At 47.5% G+C, this 20,474-nt stretch overlaps 1 protein-coding gene across 1 annotated transcript; it reads left to right on the top strand.

Annotated features, from left to right (window-relative positions):
- The first annotated feature begins 1,999 nt into the window (after positions 1 to 1,999).
- LOC148217280 (olfactory receptor 14I1-like) lies at positions 2,000 to 3,073 on the top strand. The gene has a single exon (XM_088158779.1). It carries the CDS (start codon positions 2,000 to 2,002, stop codon positions 2,930 to 2,932), a length of 933 nt encoding a protein of 310 aa, XP_088014905.1. The 3' UTR covers positions 2,933 to 3,073.
- The last annotated feature ends 17,401 nt before the right edge of the window (positions 3,074 to 20,474 follow it).

Raw genomic sequence — 20,474 nt, 5'->3', positions numbered from 1 at the left:
CTGAGTACCTTGAAGTGTTAATGAGCTCCACTGAGTGTTGTTACTGACAAAGGCTCTCAAGGGACTAATTAAAGCAGATAATTGGAGACCATGATTGCACAAAGTTCTCAGAGACTCCAAGGCAAAAGCCAAACCCAAACCTTGAGTATCTCAAAGTATTAATGAGCCCCACTGAATGTCAATACAAAGCTCTCAAGGGACTAATTAAAGTAGATAATTGGGGGCATGATTCTATAAACTACTAAAAGAGATGGTGTCAAAAGGGAAAGACTTGACATTTCTTTGTCCTCACCTGTCATCTCTGCCTGGAATTTCCTGCTCTAACTGGAACCTGGGGACATTTTCTCAGTTGAGTCCCTCAGTGGGACCCCTTAAAATTTCAAGAAACTTCAGCATTTTAATTGGAGTTCTTGAGAAGGTTTGGAACACTCTCTCAGGGAATGATTATGATGTAAATATTTAATGATCCAAGAGATTCATTAAAGTCCTTGTGCTGTGTCTGTGCTGATGAGCTGGGCCGGGCTCCTGGCACAGAGGCAGCTCCCAAGGTAAACCAAGAGAAGCTTCAAAAAGACATTTCTGCTGAGGAGCAGCTCCTCTGCCAGCCCAGCAGGGCTGAGGGCACTGCCTGCAGGCACTGAGGGCACAGGAGCCAGGCACAGACAGGCTCAAGGCAATCAGGACTGGGAAGACATTGAGCTGAGACTGCACTTGGGGAAACATCTTCACAGCCCTGGACATGGTGAGTGTGTGGGTGAAGGGAAATGTCCCCTGTGGTCCTGGAGGGATCTCCTGGAGCCAGCACAGCCCACAGCCTGGGAGATGTGTCAGGAGGACTCTCCCAGTTTCTCTGAGGCACAGCAGGAGGAGGAGGAGGATGTGCTGCAGAGCGGGGCTGCCCTGGGCACTGTCAGAGGGACAGGGCAGGACGGCTCCTGCTGCCAGGGACGGCTGCAGGGGCTGAAGCTGGGGCTGCAGCCAGGGCTGCCCAGGGCTGTCCTTCAGAGCAGCTCCTGCAGCCCTCAGGGCTCTTGGCCAGCCCAGCCCATGTGCCACCTGCCAGGGACAGCTCTCAGCCTGCCTGGCAGCTCCCCATGGACTGTGGGGAGAAGTTGGAGGTGCAAGGAGCCACCCCCATCAGGGCAGATTCCTCCTGCTGTGGAGATGGTGCTGCACGGCCAGGGCTGCTCTCAGCTTTCTCCTCAAGGCAAGGCAAAGGGGCTGTCAGGTGTGTCTGTGTCACTGACACTCCTGCACTGTCCCACTGGGCATCAGCACATCTGCCTCACATCTCCCTCACAAAGTGCCTCCTCACCCTCCTGTGCCTACAGACAGCAGCAGCAGCCCCTTGGCTTGCAGCATCTCAGTTTGTGTGAGCTGCCCTTAAGGCCCTGCTGGCAGGGAGATGGCCCTGGGCAGTGCCCTGTGCTGGGAGGGGTGTGCAGGGCAGAGCTGAGCCCCCCGGGCTGGGCTGGGCTCTGGCAGCACTGGAAGGGACAAGGCTTGGATAGAGAGAAACATCTCCTAGTAGGCACAACTGCAGGCAGCAGAGAGCAAGAACAACCCATGGTATCTCTCTCTCTGTCCATCTGCAAAAAAAATTAAAAGACTTTGGGGAAAAGTATTTTTTAATTGGATCCTTCAAAGTCCACTTAATTTTTCAAGAATGTTTTAAATGCGATCACAATGAAATAGAGGGAGGGGAAATGAGCAAAGGGCACTAGTGTGGGACCAGCAGGACTGACTGCCTTGGGGAACAGGGAGCCCTGTTTTCCCTTTGGGGTCCCCAGTATTTCAGGCTGAGAGCAATGATGTAGATGAGACAGTAAATCAGCAGCAACAGATACCCAAACAGAGAAATGTTTAGCAAAGTTGCCAAAACAAGAAGAGCAGTATTTTGAGTGGATTCCTAAGAAAATAGCATTGGATTGAGTCAAAGGAGTTGGTCACAGTTTTACAATGTCTTCTTTCAGCAGTCCACCATGTCCAGAGTGAAGAAATGTCCAACAGCAGCTCCATCAGCCACTTCCTCCTGCTGCCATTGGCAGACACGCGGCAGCTGCAGCTCCTGCACTTCTGCCTCTTCCTGGCCATCTCCCTGGCTGCCCTCCTGGCCAACGGCCTCATCATCAGCGCCGTAGCCTGCGGCCACCACCTGCACACCCCCATGTTCTTCTTCCTGCTCAACCTGGCCCTCAGCGACCTGGGCTGCATCTGCACCACTGTCCCCAAAGCCATGCACAATTCCCTCTGGGACACCAGACACATCTCCTATGAAGGATGTGCTGCACAGGTCTTTTTTTATATGTTCTTCATGTCAGCAGAGTTTTATCTCCTGACCATCATGTGCTACGACCGCTACGTGTCCATCTGCAAACCCCTGCACTACGGGACCCTCCTGGGCAGCAGAGCTTGTGCCCACATGGCAGCAGCTGCCTGGGCCAGTGCCTTTCTCAATGCTCTGCTTCACACAGCCAATATAATTTCCCTGCCCCTGTGCCATGGCAATGCCCTGGGCCAGTTCTTCTGTGAAATCCCACACATCCTCAAGCTCTCCTGCTCCAAATCCTATCTCAGGGAACTTGGGTTTCTCATTTTTAGTGTCTGTTTAGCACTTGGTTGTTTTGTGTTCATGGTTTTCTCCTATGTGCAGATCTTCAGGGCTGTGCTGAGGATCCCCTCTGAGCAGAGAAGGCACAAAGCCTTTTCCACCTGCCTCCCTCACCTGGCTGTGGTCTCCCTGTTTATCAGCACTGGTATATTTACCTACCTGAAGCCCTCCTCCATCCCCTCCTCAACATTGGATCTCTCCTTGTCAGCAATGTACACGTTGGTGCCTCCCGCCCTGAACCCCTTCATCTACAGCCTGAGAAACAAGGAGCTCAAGGATGCCCTGAGCAAAGGGTTGACTGGATTTTTTCTGAAGCAATAAACTGCATCTTTCTTCTGCAGAGCACTCAGAATGGAAGTAACTATAATCTGTTTTTCTTCTCTTCGAAATTTTTTGCTAATGTTATACAATTTTTCTACTGATATCATGTATTTCACAAATTAATTTCACTACTCATAATATTCCTACATTAATATTTACCTTTTTTTTATAGCACAATGACTTTTAAAAAGCTTATTCTCTGTACATTTTTTTAATAAAGTACCCTGGTCTGTGGGGAGAAATCAGAGTTGCCTCCCTTCTGAATTGCCCTCAGGACCTGGACAGGGCTGTGCTGTGTTCTGGGCACTCACCTGAAACTCAGGGATGTGGAAAAGGCTTTTGGTGTTTACGATGTTGAGAAGGCTGGACAGTGTCACTGTGGGACCTCTCTCAAACCCCTTGGAAAGGCCAGAGCCATCCCAGAGGGTCCTGGGCACTTGGGAAGGGCAGACATTGAACCAGTCTGCAAACAGGGAAGGGAGGGGCACTGGGACAGTCACGGACTGGTCAGGCTCAGCAGGGAAGGGCAGGTGGCAAATCCTCCTGCAGCCATTCCAGGCACTGGCAGCACAAGGCAGGGATTGCAGAACCCCCATGGGAGGGAAAAGAAGGGGATGTTGTGTGCCCAGACTTTAGCCAGGCCTGGGACATGGTCTGCTGTGCTCTCCTCAGAGCCAGATTGGAGAGAGCTGGGCTGCAGGAGAGGAACATGGGGTGGGTGGGAATTTGGCTGAACAATGAGGGTCAAATGTCATCCATGGCACAGAGTCCTCTTGGCAGCCACTCCCTGGTGACATCCCTCAGTGACCAGCCCTCGACCACACCGTGGAACATTTCTATTATCTCTACAATGGCATGAAATGCACTTTCAATTCCTTTGTGGATGCTGCAAAGTTCTAGGGAGTTTGTGACTGAACTCATCCAGTTAATGTTGACTGCAAAATGTAATTTGGCAAAATGACTGAGTTGGGTACATTTCTCTTACCACAAAAAATGGTAGAACTTATGTATCAGAAAAAAGGCAGTTCAACATGAAAAAATCAAACCCAACAAAAAAAAAATCAACAAAGCAAGACCCACCCATAACTACACAAAAACCCTACAAACAAACCAACCACAAAAAGCAGAGGCCATACACAGAAGTAAAGCAAATCCACAGGAAATCTCCTAGCAGCAGAAGATATTTAACCACATTGTGGCAGGAGAGGATTCTGTATGTGTAGGTACTGTTTTAATAAAAAAAATATCTTAAAAAAGAAACTAATCCCCTATGCCCCTTGCCCCTCTCTTCTCTCAGTTTATTCCTGATCATGATGTCCCATGGAATGGAACATCCCTTGGGTCAGTCCAGCCCAGCTGTCCCATCCCTGTTCCCTCAGGAACACTTGCCCACCCCAAGCCCATGGCTTGGAGGGGGTTGCAAACACGCCTCATGTGGGGTGAGCACTGTGACAAGGACAGGAGAACAGAACAACATTTACACTGATCAAGGGCAGAGAACAGAACAGCACAGCCTTGGAGAAACAGATAAAGGATGTAGCTGAGGAAAACAGAAGTCACACAAAATGCAAGGAGGATGCCAGCTCAGCTCTGCAAGGCTGATAAAGCAGAAATTATAAAAAAAGATAATACAGCGCTAACTCAAAAGTGGAGGTTGAGAAGAAGCTCCCTGAAAAGGGCACTGGATGTTGAAGACAGACCCCAAAGAACCATATAAGGACTTGTGATAAGGAGTGTAACTGTGTCCAATAAATTCAAAGAAAGCGGGGATAGCTAAAGAGTATGTAACCAGTGTGTGTGATAAAAACTCTGTTCATTCAATGCTCAGTGCACTCGAATGGAGGAAGGTTTGCCACAGTGACCACCATGATGTAATAAAGAATATCTGTTTTCAGATATTCAAAACTGTGTTCAAAACTTTCTATCCTGTGGATTTCAGTGTCAGTGCTGTCCTTGTCTCCATTATGGCCCTTGCACAGTTTCACAATGGCCCCTTGTTTCCATGGGGCCCTGCTGTATAACAATGGACCCTTGGTTCCATTTGGGTCTGTACTGTCAAAATGGCCTCCTAGGTTCTGCACTGCCACAATGCTCTCCTTGGTGCCACGAGGCCTTGGTGTGTCACAACAACCCCTTGGTTCCATGAACTGTCATGGTGTCACCACAGTCTCTTGGATCCTCAGTATTACAATGGACAATTGGTAAAGCAGCCCTGCAATGTCACAATGAATATTTGGTTCATGAGGACCCACAATGTCACCATGGCCCCTTGGTTCTACGAGGTCTTGCTGGATAACAATGACCCCTCAGTTCCATGAGGTTTTGTACTGTCAGCAATGCTCTCCTCGGGTCTGCAGTGTGAAAATGGCTGTATGGTTCCATGAGGTTCCTCAGTGTCACAGTGGTCTCCTTGGTTCCATGGGGCTCTGCAATGTCACAATGTCCCATTGTTCCCATGAGGTCCTGTCCCATCAACCATGTCCTTTGTTCAAATGAAGCCCTGCAATGTCACCATGGTCTCTTGGTTTCATGAGGCTCCATAGCCTAACATGGTTGCCTTGATTCCAAGAGGTTCTGCTGTGTCACTCTGGACTCTTGGTTCCATGAGGTTCTGTGGTATCACCATGGTCTCCCTGGATCTGCAGTATCACTATGGACCATTGGTCCCATGTGGCCCTGCTGTGTCTCAGTGGCTCCTTGGTGCCATGAAGCCCCACTGTATAACAATGGAATCTTGGTCCCATGAGGTTCTGGACTGTCAGAATGGTCTTCTTGGTTCTGGACTGTAACAATGGACCCTTGGTTCCATGAGGTTCCATTACGTCACAATGATCTCCTTGGTTCCACGAGGCCATGGAGTGTCACAATGGACCCTTGGTTCCATGAGGTTCCATAGTGTCACCATGGTCTCTTGGGATCCACATCGTCACAATGGACACTTGGTTCCATGGGACCCTGCTTTGTCACAATAAACCCTCAGTGCCATGAGGTTCTGAATGTCACAATGGTCTCCCTGGTTCAACGAGGCCCTGGAGTGTCACAGGGGCTGCTTGGTTCCATGAGTTTCCCTAGTATCACAATGGTCTCCTTGTTTATGCAGTGTCATAGTGGACCCTCGGTTCCATAAGGTTCCTAAATGACACTGGTCTCCTTTGTTCCATGAGGCCCTGCTGTGACACTCTGGACCCTGGGTTCCATGTAGTTCTTCAGTGTCACAATGGCCCCTTGGATCCATGAGGTCACAGTGTCACCATGACATCCTTGGATCTGCATTGTCACAAGGGAACATTGGTTCCGTGTGGCCTGGCTGTGTCACTATGGTCTCCTTGATTCCATGATTGCCCTCAGTGTCACAATGGAGCCTTGTTTCTGTGAGGCTCTGAGCTGTCACAATTGTCTCCTTGGTTCCATTAGTTCCCGCTCTGTCACAGTTGTCGCCTTGGTTCCATGAGGATCCAAAAGCTTTGAATAAACTCAGTGACACCTGCTTAACACACCTGGACTGTCTGCATTCAAAAGAGGGCTTAAAGGTGAGAATGGCACCAACAGCTTCCATCTGCAACAGAGATCCAGGGAAAGGACAGGGACAGAGAATTCAGCTGAAAGACTCAGAGAATTCTGCTTACAGAGATCATTTCTGCTCACACTCGCCCTTGCAGAAAGGAGAGCCTTCCAGGCAGCCTGGATTGAGCATGTGGTTCTACAGTGGGGGTTTGTCGTTTAGGAAATCTGCTCAGGCTTTTCCATTCTTTCCTCACAAACAGGAAAACTTCTCCTGGGCCTGTGTGCAGGCAGAGCCCTGAGGAGAGCAGGTGGGACATGGTGCAATGGGCTGGGACAGCCAGCTGCAGAGCTCAGGGGACAAGGTTCTGCTGCAGGGCACAGGGATGTCAGTCCCAGGTGGGGAATGTCAGACATGGTGAGGCTGGGGGTGAGGAGCAGGTTGTCCAAACAGGGTCAGCCTGCAAGGGGCTCATTCTTCTGTGTGCCCACACCTCCTAAGGAGACATTCAGCATCAAGATCACTTGGGGAATGCTTCTATCAGCTCTTCTCAGAAATGAAAACGAAAAAAAATGCTCACATGATTAAAGAAAAAAAGTAATGAGGTGCACTTTGAAATCTTCTTCCTTAAAAGAACTCCAAGCATTCTCCAAGCAGCTGCACAAGCCCTGGAGACTTGAAGACAATTGAAGGAAGACAAAGAGCTCCTGAGAACTTTTTGTATTTAATGATCCCCCTGGTGGATTTAGGGCTGAGTGCAGGACCCTCAGGCACTGAGAGAAGGTTGAAGAAGCTGCTCCAGGAGTCAGAAGCAAAACTCCAAGTCCCTTGGAGCATCAGTGGCCCCACTGAGGGCAGGGAGTGCCAAAGGCTCCCCAGGGACTGGTGAGAGCAGATCCTTGAGGGCAGGATTGCAGGAGCCCGAGGCGTTGAGCAGGGAACTGCAATGCTGAGCAAGGCCTGGGCTGGGTGGAGGAAGCAGAAAGGCCAAGGCCTGAGCCCAGGCCTGGCCCAGCAGGGCCTGTCCCTCACGGGGGGCTCGGGGCTGTTGCTGGGGCAGTGGGATGGCAGGGGCAGCAAGGACAAATGTCATCAAGCTGTGTGACACTCCAGATGCTCATGGAACCAAGGGCCAGTGTGACACAGCAGGGCCTGATGGAAACAAGAGGCCATGGTGAGCCTGCAGGGCTGGAACACCCTAGAACAGTGAAATGCTGGGGGTGACCAGAGGTTCCTTTACTTGAGTTTGGTGCACAGGAGAATCCCCAATCAGATATTTTCTAGATGTCAAAAATACATAAAATTTTACTTTTAAAGTATAAAAAATCAAGGAACTTTGGAAAAGGATTTAATACAACATCCAACTCAACATAAAACACTTACCGTAGCCAGAATTTCATTAAATTTGCCTATTTAATCAAGAAACCTTTAAACACTTAGATTGTTGAGGTGCCCAAAACTGTTCCATATAAAGACCAGTAGAAGGAGAGGAAAGAGAGAGAGACAGAAGGACAGAAGCTCTATAGACAGACACACACATGGCTCCCAGCTCCGAGGGTTCCAGTGTGGGTGAGACACAGACCCCAGGAGAAGGCAGGGTATGGACCATGGGCTGAGCACCTGCTCTGTGTTTTAAGCCCCTGGGCCTTCGTGGGCCTCCCCCAGGTGGGACTTGTGATTGCTGGGGCAATCAGAGCCTGGGTCAGCACCACCCCACTGTGTGACTGATTGACAACTCATCCCCAGGTGTCTGGGACATTGATCTCATCCAGCCTCTGACAGTGACCATGGTGACACTTTGGAACCTCATGGAACCATTCTGACGCTCTGGTGCCTCATAGAATCAAGGAGAGCTTTATGAAACTCAAGGGCCCCAAGGACCAAGGGTTCATTCTGACCTTGTGAAGCCTGTAGTGTAGAGGAGCCATTGTGACACAGAGAAGGCACGTGGAGCCGTGGGGCCATTGTGACACATCAGGGCACTGTGGAAGCATGAAGCCATTGTGACATTGCAGGACCTCATGGTGTCATTGGGCCATTGTGCCACTACAGAAGCAAGGGGAACATTGTGACCCTGCAGGGCCTCATGGAACCAAGGCATGTTAACTGGAAGGTGCCAGCACAGGCAGGTCAGGCTGCCCTTGGCCTCTTGGGGGCTGCCTCTCCCCTGCTTTGCAAACACTGGGGCTCCAGGCTTTTCTTCCAGGGGAAAAGAACTGTCCTTCTCAAGGTGTCTGTGGTCAAAATTGAGATTCCTCCTCCCAAATTCCATATATCCAAGGATTCCTCCATGACAAAAGCTGTCAGGACAAACAGGTCAGGCTGGCTTTGCCTTCCAGGATTCACCTCTCATCTGCCTTTGAAATGCTGGGGCTCTGTGTTTTCCTTCCAATGGAAAAGAACCATCCTTCTAATCTACACAGAAACGGACAAAATTGGGATTCCACCTGTGAAATTCCTTAAATCCAAGAGTTGCTTTCAGACAAAACCTGCCAGGCCTGTCTAGCCTTGGCCTCTGATGTCTGCCTTTCATCTGTCCCTGAAACACCGGTGTTCTGTGCTTTCCTTCCTATCGAAAAGAACCATCCATGTCCTCCATGTGCCCATGTCTGAAATTGGGATTCCACCTCTAAAATACTGTAGATCCAAGGGTTGCCCCCAGGCAAAATCTGCCAGTACTGTCAAGTCTGGCTGGCCTTGTCCTCCTGTGACTGCCCCTGCACCACTGGGGCTTGATTCTTTCCTTCTATGGAGATCACTGGAACACTGTGGGGACCTCATGATGAAACAGGGGGAAATTAAAATTAAAATTAAAGTGTAAAGATTAAAAATACAGGAGGATGCTTTAACTAGAAGGGGGGTGACATGATTCTCTGAATGCTTAATGTTCATTGTCTTTGCAAGAACAGGAGAACAGAGCAAGGCTACAAGATAAGATGGAACAAGAATGCATAAACAGGGTGGAAGAACGAGGCCTCTTCCATATAAGGAGGTTTCCTCAGACCCCTGAGCAAGTGAAAACTGGTATCAAGGTCTGGAAGGTGAGGAAAAGCTAATACACATGTGCAAAGAAGGCAAGGTGAAAAGTTCAACTGAGAGGAAGACTGTTTACTTCATCCCAAGGACCTCCAGACGATGACCAGAGCGACCAACAAGGAGCAGTGTGCAGTCACAAAGAGGCGTGGAGTTAATTATAATACCAAGAGGGGACAGGCAGGGTTAGGAAATGAATATGTATTAGGTGCGTTGTGCAATTCTAACTTGTAGAGAATAGAAAGAGAGGCACAAGTCACCAAAGGTGTGCATGTTTTTGAAGGAGCTATCCCCCATGCACCTCAGTGCTGAATAAATTATTCATACCTACTTTTCAACTTGTACGAGTTGTGGAGTTTTTCTGTGCTTCATTATTGGCGAGCCAGCCAGGAGATCTGTCTGGCTGAGGGAGCACCACCAGGGCAGACACCCTGAGGGGTGCCCCGGGATTTTTTCCTGGAGGGATCCTGAACCTTGGCTCACTCACCGCGGGGACAGACAACGACCTGCTGGCACTGTGGATAAAACAATATGTAATAAATATTTATAACAGGGCTGCTGGTGAGTCGTACAGAGACGTCTGACACTCAGCACAGTCTCAGTGGGCTTGCAAGCTGCTGGCCAAGGGGGCCAGAGACAGAGGGAGAGGGGTCGATCCCCGGCTGATAACGCCACTGACAGAGGGGTCTCACTGAGCTGATAGAGCAGCCCTCTAGTGACTCTGGGGGTGAGTTGAATGAACCCTTGATTTTGCTGCTGTTTTGTGTGACTGTTAACTCGGGACATGTTGAGTTGTTGAGTGTGTCAGTGAGTGAATAATCGAGTGTGGAGCTCTATGTGCCTTTCCAGCCTCGGGCGACTGAGGCAGCCGGAGAAAAGCAAAGGAGTGCGGTCAGTGTGAGGTGAGTGCAAGTGAGAAGGGAGGAGTGTTGTGATTGAAGACAGAGTGGCTAGTGTTTGTTTTAAGAGTAGATAGACAAATTGAAGGAGTATCCCCACAACAGTGGTTTGGACTTGATCCCTGGGAATATCTTGATCCAATAAGTCATTGGATAAGAAGAGAGAATGAACGGGTCTGTCTAGGAGGGATATAAGAAACCTCTGCAGGGAGATTGGTAACCTTGGACTGGGAACAACCTGAAGTAGGGATTCTGAGTATTCCAGAGGGGGTGAACAGGATAATTTGTCTTTGTGGGCGATTTAGAGCTGTCAGAGGATCAAGGCATCTGGCGTGGGGTTTATTACAGTGTAGAGGTTCTGAAATACATTGGCATTGTTGCTCTAATAACCAGCAGGATGTATGCCCCAAGTGCAAATTGCAAAACTATTCTAACCAAGTCAGTGTTTAACCTAAAATTCTGAAATTAGTATGTGGAAAGTAATACTGGATGCCCGCAAATTGGGGTTGTGTGTGGGAAGAAAACTGGAAAAGAACAGTGAAATTGTGTGAGGAAAAGTATGGGTGGAAACAAGACAAGACAAGGAGAAGATAATGGGAACTGGACAAAGTAAAGAGATCCCTAAGGCCAGTCCATTAGGCTGTGTTATTGCACATTGAAAGATGCTGCTGGCCATGGGAGGCACAGAAACCAAGAGAGACCTTGTTAGATTCTGCAAGGCCTGGTGGCCTTTATATAAATTGGACAATGGAGCAAAGTGACCACCCAGTGGAACTTTGGATTTTAACACGCTATTACAGCTCATGCTATTTCTCAGGAGGGAAGGGAAGTGGACAGATGTATCATGTGCAGATATGTTTTTCTCCCTTAGAAATCACCCCGAATGGCAGAGGGATTGTGAGCTCAGGGCTCCATCTAACCCACTGGTATTGACCCTAGAGAAGGAGAATAAGACTAAGAGAGGAAAGCTCAAGCAGTGTTGTTCAGTGTGTAGCATAGGGCAAAGATGCACATAATCTGATAAGGTTTACCAGACTGTGGCCCAGGAACAAGATCTGGCAGACGATTTTCTGAGGTCCCCCCAGGTAAAACAGGAAAGGGATGAGGACTCAGAGGATGGAGACCCCCTTCTGATCACACACCAGACCAGACAACAGATGTTGGAGTCTGTAAGTCAAGGGTCTCTCCAAATTCTTCAGAGAGAAATCAGAGTGCAGGGATTGAATTAAAACCTTTGGACGGATTCAAGTATATTAAGCCACTCACACATAAAGTAGAGGTGTAAGTTTAAGTTTTAGAATAAGGAAGAAAGTAAGAATAAATTTTAAGTGCTTTTAGAGAGTAAAGATCTCAGAGACCAGTGTAGAAGCATGAGTTCTAGTGAGGGTTGAAAAATATAGCCTTAGATACTAGTGTTTCTGTGGAGGCTCCAGGAACATAGTTTTAGACATAATAAAACTATACTAAGAATATTGCTTACATTTTTTTAGATAGAACAAGATAGAACATATATGTAGTTTATACATAGCTGCTGTGCTAAGAAACTAGAACTAGGTTTGAGTTTGTGTCTTTAGCTTGTTGGGAAGTTTGGATATAAGAATCTATGCACTGGGGAGAGACTCACCTTTTGCTTCTTGTCTTTTGATTTTGTTCCTGCTCTCTCACTTCTCTCCTCACCACCACCATCATCACCTAAAGATGACAGGAGCTGCCCCAGCAACATCGGCCCTTCAGGACCTTTGGGAGCAGCTTCTGCTTCTGACTGGGACTTTACCTATTTAGGATTCTATACCAAAACTTTAGCATGGACCTGAACGCTTGTGACTCTTTGCCTTTTGAGACTGATGTGCCTTTGCAATAAACAACTTTATAGCAACTATTAGCTGCTTGACTCTTTAAAGAAAACAATCACGACTCAGCTAACAGACACACATATTACAGGTATCTCTGTGAGAGGCAGGGGGACCAGAGGGAGGAATGGTATTGGTTAAAGTTCCCTTCTCCACAATCGACTTGGAGGCATGGGAAAAGATTGCTAGAAATTACCACAGTGATCCAGTTAACACAGCTAAATGTCTGTGATTTATAATAAAATAACATAATCCAGATTGGAACGATATGCAATTATTATTGGATGCACTGACTGAGACAGAGAAACAATTAATTATAAAAATGGCAGGGGATTTGGCAGAAGATTATTATGAAAAGCAACAGTTGGATGTGAAAGATTATTTCCCACTCCAAAATCTGTAGTGGGACCCAAACAGATCAGCAGAATTGAACAAGTTTAAAGCTATCAGAAGTGGATTGCAAAGGGAATTGAAAAAGCCATTCCCAAAACTATAAATTGGTCAGCATTGTATGAAATTAAGCAGGGGCCCTCTGAGTCACCATCTGAATTCCTCAATCGATGAAGGGATGCAATGTGCTGCCACACACCACTGGAGCCTGGGTCTGACATAGGGACACAGCAGCCAGTCAGTTTATTCCTGGGGCAACCTACGGGTGACATAAGATGGAAACTTCAAAAGATACGGGGGGTGGATTGGAGGAACTTAGAGACTCTGGTGAATGAGGTGTGGAGAGTCTTTAGGAACAGGGAAGAAGGATATAAACAAGGAATGAGGAAGTTTGTGGCTGTCGTGAGAGGGAGAGAGGAAGACACGGACAGGGACCACCTAGACAAGGCCCATCCCAGCTGGGCAGAGACCAGTGTGCAATCTGTAAGAAATATGGTCACTGGAAAAATCAATGCCCAGAACGAAGACGTGGTGGCCCTCAGGAAAAGGGAGAACTAATTGCACACGTGACAGAAGACTGAGGAGGACCAGTAGATCGCACCCCAGGAGATCCACTGGTTATAAAATTGAAGCTGGGGGAAAAAGACAAAGAGGTGAAACTTCTGGTTGACACGGGGGCAACATATTTGGCTTTAACTATGGCACCTGTGGGGAAGGATTATGTTACAGTAATAGGAGCAACCGACCAACCTGAAAAAGCATATTTTTACAAACAAAAGTATAGGCTTGGAAAGCAATGGGCTATTCATAAATCTCTATACCTGCCTAGTTCCCCGAGACATCTTTTGGGGAGAAACTTGTTAGAACAATTACAAATAATCATTAAATTTAAAAATGGGGAATTTATTCTGGAAGTAAATGATGAACAGCACATAGAGGCATTAAGTTTAATGTTAACAGCCATTCAAATGGAGGGAGAAGTTAGTGAAGAAATAATGAATCAAGTATTTCCTTGAGTGTGGGCTTCTATTGTACCAGGAAGGGCGAAAAATGCATCTCATATAGTAATTAAACTGAAAAAAGGAAAACAACCAGTTAGAATTAAACAGTACCCTTTGAAAAGGGAAAACAGGGAGGGAATTATTCCAATCGTTGAAAACCTTCTGCAAACAGGGTTATTAAAAGAGTGTCCATCTGAGTTTAACACTCCTGTTTTACTGGTCCAAAAACCTGATGGGTCATATCAGATACTACAGGATCTAAGAGCTGTTAACAAAATAACTGAAGATCTCTATCCTGTGGTAACAAACCCATACACTTTGCGAACGTGCCTAACACCAGAGCTAACTTGGTTTACCATTTTAGACTTGAAAGATGCCTCCTTTTGCCTCCCTCTCCATGAAGACAGACAGAAAATATTTGCATTTGAATGGGAAAACCAGCTCACATGGATGGTGTTGCCTCAGGGACTTAAAACTCTCCTACTCTGTTTGGAGAACAACTTGACAAAGATCTGGGATCCTGGGAGGCTCCCCAGAAGAAGGAAAGCTACTGCAGTACATGCAATGATCTCCTCATAGCCACCCAGATGAAAGAGGCACGTGCAGCCTGCACAGTAACTCTCCTAAACTTTCTAGGACTTGAGGGATACAGGGTATCAAAGAAAAAGGCCCAGGCAGTGAAGTGAAAGGTAATTTATCTGGGTTATGAAATTAGTGTGGGACATCAGACTGTAGGGCAAGATTGCAAGGAAGAGATCTGCAAAACCCCAAAGCCTCAAACAGTGAAGGAACTGCAAACATTCTTAGGAATGACAGGGTGGTGCCAATTATGGATTTATAATTATGGTGTACTTATGAAACCCCTGTACGTGCTCATTACAAATGGGAACAGAGAACTCCAGGGGACAAAAGAGGCCACTCGGGCCTTTCACCAGCTGAAGAATGCTCTAATGTCAGCTCTGGCTCTCAGACTCCCAGATGTGAGTAAACCATTCTTTCTGTTTTCCCATGAGAAGCAGGGAATTGCCCTGGGGATACTGGCCCAGGACCTGGGTCCATACCAGAGAGCAGTTGCTTGCTTCTCCAAACAACTGGACACAACAGCCAAGGGATGGCCGGGATGCCTCAGAGCCCTTGCAGCAGTGGTGCTGAATATTCAAGAGGCACACAAATTCACCCTGGGCCAGAAAATGACTGTATTGGTGTCTCACACAGTGTCTGCAGTGCTGGAAGTAAAGGGTGGGCACTGGCTCTCCCCACAAAGGTTCCTGAAATACCAAGCCATCTTGGTAGAACAAGACAATGTAGAGATAATTGTGACTAACATTATCAACACAGCTTCTTTTCTCAGTGGAAATCAAGAAAAGTGATTTTTTTACACCATGACTGCCTGGAGACTATCAAAGCCTCCTACTCCAGCTGCCCAGATCTGAAGGACACCCCTTTGGATGACACCCAAACCTGGTTCACTGATGGAAGCAGCTACGTTGTCAGTGGAAAGTGACATGGTGGGTATGCAGTTACCACCTGCAAAGAGGTAACAGAATCTGGACCTTTGCCAGTAGATACCTCTGCACAAAACCTGAGATAATTGCTCTAACCTGCGCCTTAGAGATCATGAAAGGAAAGAAAATAAATATTTATAGTGACTCAAGATATGCATTTGGGGCTGTACACACACATGGAGCTATCTGGAAAGAAAGGGGACTATTAAACTCACAAGGGAAAAACATCAAACATGCACAGGAAATATTGCAGCTACTGAAAGCAGTTCAGCTACCTGAGCAGGTAGCAATTATGGACATTAAGGCACACCAGAATGTGAGCTCAGAACTGGAGGAAGGAAATGAGCTGGCAGACAGAGAGGCAAAAGAAGCAGCAAAAGGTGAGATGACGATTGAGGGAGCTTTAATTCCATAAGGACTGTTCTCCCTTGAAGGTAAGCCAGTATATACCAGAAGGGATAGAAAACTAATTAAGGATCAAGGAGGAATGTATAACCAAGAGGGATGGGCTGTTACTGCAGAAGGGACAATGGTCATCCCTTCTCACCTGTTATGGTCATTAGTAAGGGAAGACCACCAGAAAACACACCAGGGAACAGATGCCCTGTATAGCTATCTAATTGAAAAGATTACTGCCAGAAATTTATACTCTATTATTGTTCAGATAGCCCAGCAGTCTGACATTTGGCTCCAGACCAAACCCAAGAATATCCCCAACCCAAAACTTGGTCAAATTGGAAAAGGCCATGGTCTTGGGCAACAGTGGCAAATTGACCTTTCAGAACTCCCAAAAAAAACAGGGATAGCGATATTTGCTGGCGTTAACAGACACCTTTTCAGGGTGGCCAGAGGCTTTTCCCACCAGAACTGCCAAAGCCTGAGAGGTAACCAGGGTATTGTTACAAGAGATAATCCCACTCTTCAGAGTTCCAGCCACAATACCTTCAGATGGAGGGCCACATTTTATTTCAAAAATAGTACAACAAATCAATCGTCATTTGGGCATAGACTGGGAGCTCCATACTCCATATCATCCCCAGTCAAGTGGCCAAGTTGAAAAAATATATCATTTAATTAAGCTAGGATAAGAAGCTAATTTACCCTGGCCTCAGTCTCTCCCACTGGCATTGCTGTGGATCCAAACCAAGTCTAGAGCCAAAGAAAATCTAAGTTCCTTTGAAATGATTTATGGGAGACCATAGGAGTGCAAAAGGGATTGTCTACCCAAGTGGGGGAAGAGAGGTTGCCTGCCTATACAATAGCCTTAAGTAAGCAACTCAGAGAAATTGAGAAAAATGTGGCTGGAACTCGGGGCAGAGGGCTGGATGGACCAGTGCATGACATACAGCCTGGAGATTATTTATATGTTAAGTCTCTTACAGAAAAACTTTGTAGCCACAGTGGGAAGGACCATTCAGGTGCTTCTCACCACCTTCATTGCAGTTATGATCAAGGAGCAGAGTGCCTGGATTGACCATTCTTGAGTGAAAAAGGCTCCAGAAGCCCCTTGGAAAGTAACACTGGGTGACAATGAAATGAAATTAAAACTTACTTGAGCAAAATGAGTACATTGTGGTTGGGAATATTCAGTAATTTAGTTTGCAGAAATCTAGTCAATAGAAGAGTTTTGTTTGTTTTGCTTGTAGTCATAAGCGTAATCCAAGGATTGGAAAGCACCTCTAGCCAGAATAATGCTGAATGGCCTTGGTCCCAAGCTTTCATTCAGTACACTGGATCCATGGGAAAGTGTTCTGATATAAAAGATTTAAACCTATCAACTGTGGTCATGCACAAAAACCAGGTATATGAAAAGCAGGAATGGCAAAAGCAAAGGTCGTGGTCCCTTCAAGGGACTATAGGAGAAGCAATCAGAATAGGGTTCCAAATGATTAGTGGGACTCAGCATGAGAACACAATTCAAATTAGTGTTTCAACTTCTCCCACAGACAAGCACCTGGAGATTTGTAATGGTCTAAGTAAATTAGATTGTTGGTATGATTTTACGTTAGTACAGACTGTGGATGTGGCCTTTGGAGCCATGACACTACTGGGCTCTCATTTAAATTTAAATTAAAGGCCATGCCTATTACAACAATTGAATCTACTGTAACCTGTGTTAGTACCCAAGCCCAGACCACACCACCTAAGATTGAATCTAAAATTTATGAAGTTGGCCCCTATGTAATAAGGAACACGGGCCAACAACCACTGTTATTTAACCCTGAGTGGTCTCTCAAGCATGTTGAATGACTAATGCAAACTAATATCTCTGAAATTCAGCCAGCCTGCTCCTCTTTCCTAAAGACATCCTTTGAGGGCTGGGCAACATGGTTACAAAAGCAAGTACAATTCAGGGGCAGAATGCAAAGAGATTTAACTGGAATATTAGGAGCAGGATTGAGAGTCTTAAATGGAATCGATTCAGAAATATTAATGAATAAGTTGGGCACTGCAACAAGTGATTTGACAAAGTTAAAACAGCCCCTACAGTCATCTTTACTGGCATTAGGAACTAGTCAATGTCAGATTTTAAAAGTGTTACCTTTGTGACTCTGAGGGACCCCATGGAACCAAGGGAACATGGAAGAGCTCTGGCTGGCCTGGCCTCCCAGGGGCTGCCTGAGAGGTTCAGCTGACCTTGGCACAGCTGGGGCTGCTTCTCCTCTGCCTGTGGAGCTCTGGGGTCTGTGCTTTCCTTCCTATAGAACAGAGCTGTCCTTCTCCTCCAGGTCCCATGGCCAGAACTGGGATTTGGCCTCCAAAATTCCATATATCCAAGGATTGTACTCAGATGAAACCTGCCAGGAAAGATAGATCTGCCTGGCTTGACCTCCCAGGGACCAGATCTCATTTGCCTTCAAAACACTGGGCCTTTGTGCTTTTCTTCCTATGGAATTAAACACATTTTATGTCCAGATGCCCATGGCCAATATTAAGACTCCATCTCCAAAATTCTGTATATCCAAGGATTGTTCCAAGACACAAGATGCTATGAGAGATGTCTGGCTGCCCTCGCTTACCGTGGCCACCTCTCATCTTCCAAAACACTTGGACTTTCTGCTTTTCTTTCATATGGAAAAACCCATCCATCTTGACATGGTGTCCATGGCCAAAATTGGGATTCCTCCTCCCAAATTCCATATATCCAAGGATTGCTCCCAGACAAAAGCTGCCATTCTGTCAAGACTGGCTGGCTCTACCTCCTGAGGGCCAGCTCTCACCTGCCTTCCAAACACTGGGGCTCATGCTTTCCTTTTTATGGAAAAGCCTCGTCCTGCTTGTCCAGGCACAAATGGCCAAAATTGACATTCCACATTCAAAATTCTCTATATCCAAGTGTTACTCTCAGACAAACCTGCCAGGACAGACAGATGTGGCTGGCCTTGGTCTCTGGTGCTTGTGTCTCATCTGCCTCTGAACCACTGGGGCTCAGTGCTTCCCTTCCCATGGAGACCATTGTGACTCTGCGTGGGCTCATGGAAGCCAGGGGTCATTGTGACACTGCAGGGCTTGTGGAACCACGGGGACCACAGGGATCCTGTGGTGTTCCATGGAACCAAGGGGACACTGTGGCACTGCTGAGCCCCAAGGAACCACGAGGCCTTTGTGACACGGCACGGCCCCATGGAACCAAGGGAACATGGAACAGCTCTGACTGTCATGGGCTCCTGGGGGCTGCCTGAGAGGTTCAGATGACCTGGGCATGGTGAGAGCTTCTCCTCCAATGGACCTGGAGCAATGGGGCTCTGTGCTTTCCTTCCCATGGAACAAAACTGTCCTTCACTTCCAGGCACAAATGGCCAAAACTGGGATCCCTCCTCCAACATTCTGTATATCCAAGGATTGTTCCCATATGAAACTTGCCAGGACAGACAGCTTTGGCTGGCCTTGGCCTCTTGGGGACTACCTCTCATCTGCCTTTGAAACACTTTGGGGCTGTACTTTTCTTCCCATAGAAAAAAAATCATTCAAGTCCAGGCATCCAAGGCCAAAATTGGGAATTCATCTCCAAAATTCTATCTATCTAAGTATAGCTCCAAGACAAAATCTGCCTGGACTGACAAGTCTAACTTCCCTTGGCTTCCTGAGGGCCACTCTCAGCTGCATTGAAACACAGGGGCTGTGCTTTCCTTCCTATGGAAAAGAACTATCCTTCTCCTCCAGGTACCCATGGTAAAAATGAGAATTTGGCCTCAAAAATTTCATCTATTGAAGGATTGCTCCCAGACAAATGCAGCCAAGTCAAACAGGTCTGGCTGACCTTGGCATCTGGTGAACACCTTTCATCTTTCAATTTTGGGATTCTGTGGTTTCCTTCCCACAGAAAAGAACCATACCTCTTGTCCAGGTGCCCATGGACTCAAGCACTTGACCACTGTATAGGAACAAAGAAGCTAAGTGGAGTGGAGACTGAGGATGGCAGAGGAGAGCCCTGGGAGGGATTGAAGATCAGTTTCAGAGATGGTGGATCCTTTTGACATAGAGGAAAAGAGCCACAGAAAGAAAGAATTAATGCCAAGTGCAGCTGGGGTGGTCCAGAGTTGACACAAGGAGAAAGGAATTTCTCTCCCAGGGCAGGGCTGGGGTGCAACACATCCTCCAGAAGGAATCTGGAGCAGCCCAAGGCTTTGTGTGTGCAGGCAGAGGCAGGCAGGAGGCAGAGCTGTCAGCAAAGGAAGGGGCCAGCGAGGTGGGGCAGCCGGGGGATGACGACAGCCTGCAGGGACAGAGGCGCAGGGCATGGACACCGTAGGACAGCCTGGGCTGCAGAGGCCACAGGGATGGGCAGCAGCTGAAAGGCCCTGACACAGCCAACTCCTGCAGCACTTGGGCCATGCAGGCTGGCCCTGGGCCTGAGGCCAGCAGGGGACAAGTGAGCCTTGCTGTGCTGGGGCCTCATTGCCTCCTTGTCCCTGCTCAGCAGCCTGGCAGGGGCCGCCCCATGGTGCTGCCCTTGGCATTGCACATGCCCAGAGCCCAGTGTCCCGGGAAGAGCCCTGAGCAATGAGGGAGGGACAGGATGTGCCTTGCCAGGGGCTGGGGCTCAGCCCTTGGCCCTTCGCATTCCTGAAACACATCCAGGTTTGTTCAGCATCAGAGACACCTTTGCCTTGTTTGCCCCCACCTGTCATCAGTGCCTCCAGTGTTCTGCTCTAACTGGAACCAGGGGACACTTTCTGAGTCGTGTCCCTCAGTGGAGTCCATTAAAACTTCAGGAAACTTTTGAGTTTGAATATGATTTTGGCTTCTGAGAAGTTTTCCTTCAGCTCCCTCTCAGGGACTGATGTCCAGGGACTCAGCACTGTTGAAAAATCCCAGCTCTACAGAGACGGGGCAACTGAGAGGCTTTTAAAATATTTTC

The sequence above is a fragment of the Sturnus vulgaris genome, unplaced genomic scaffold (genome assembly GCF_052056855.1).
Source record: "Sturnus vulgaris isolate bStuVul1 unplaced genomic scaffold, bStuVul1.hap1 Scaffold_87, whole genome shotgun sequence".
Taxonomy (NCBI): domain Eukaryota; kingdom Metazoa; phylum Chordata; class Aves; order Passeriformes; family Sturnidae; genus Sturnus; species Sturnus vulgaris.
This window is presented reverse-complemented; position numbering and strand designations above follow the sequence as displayed.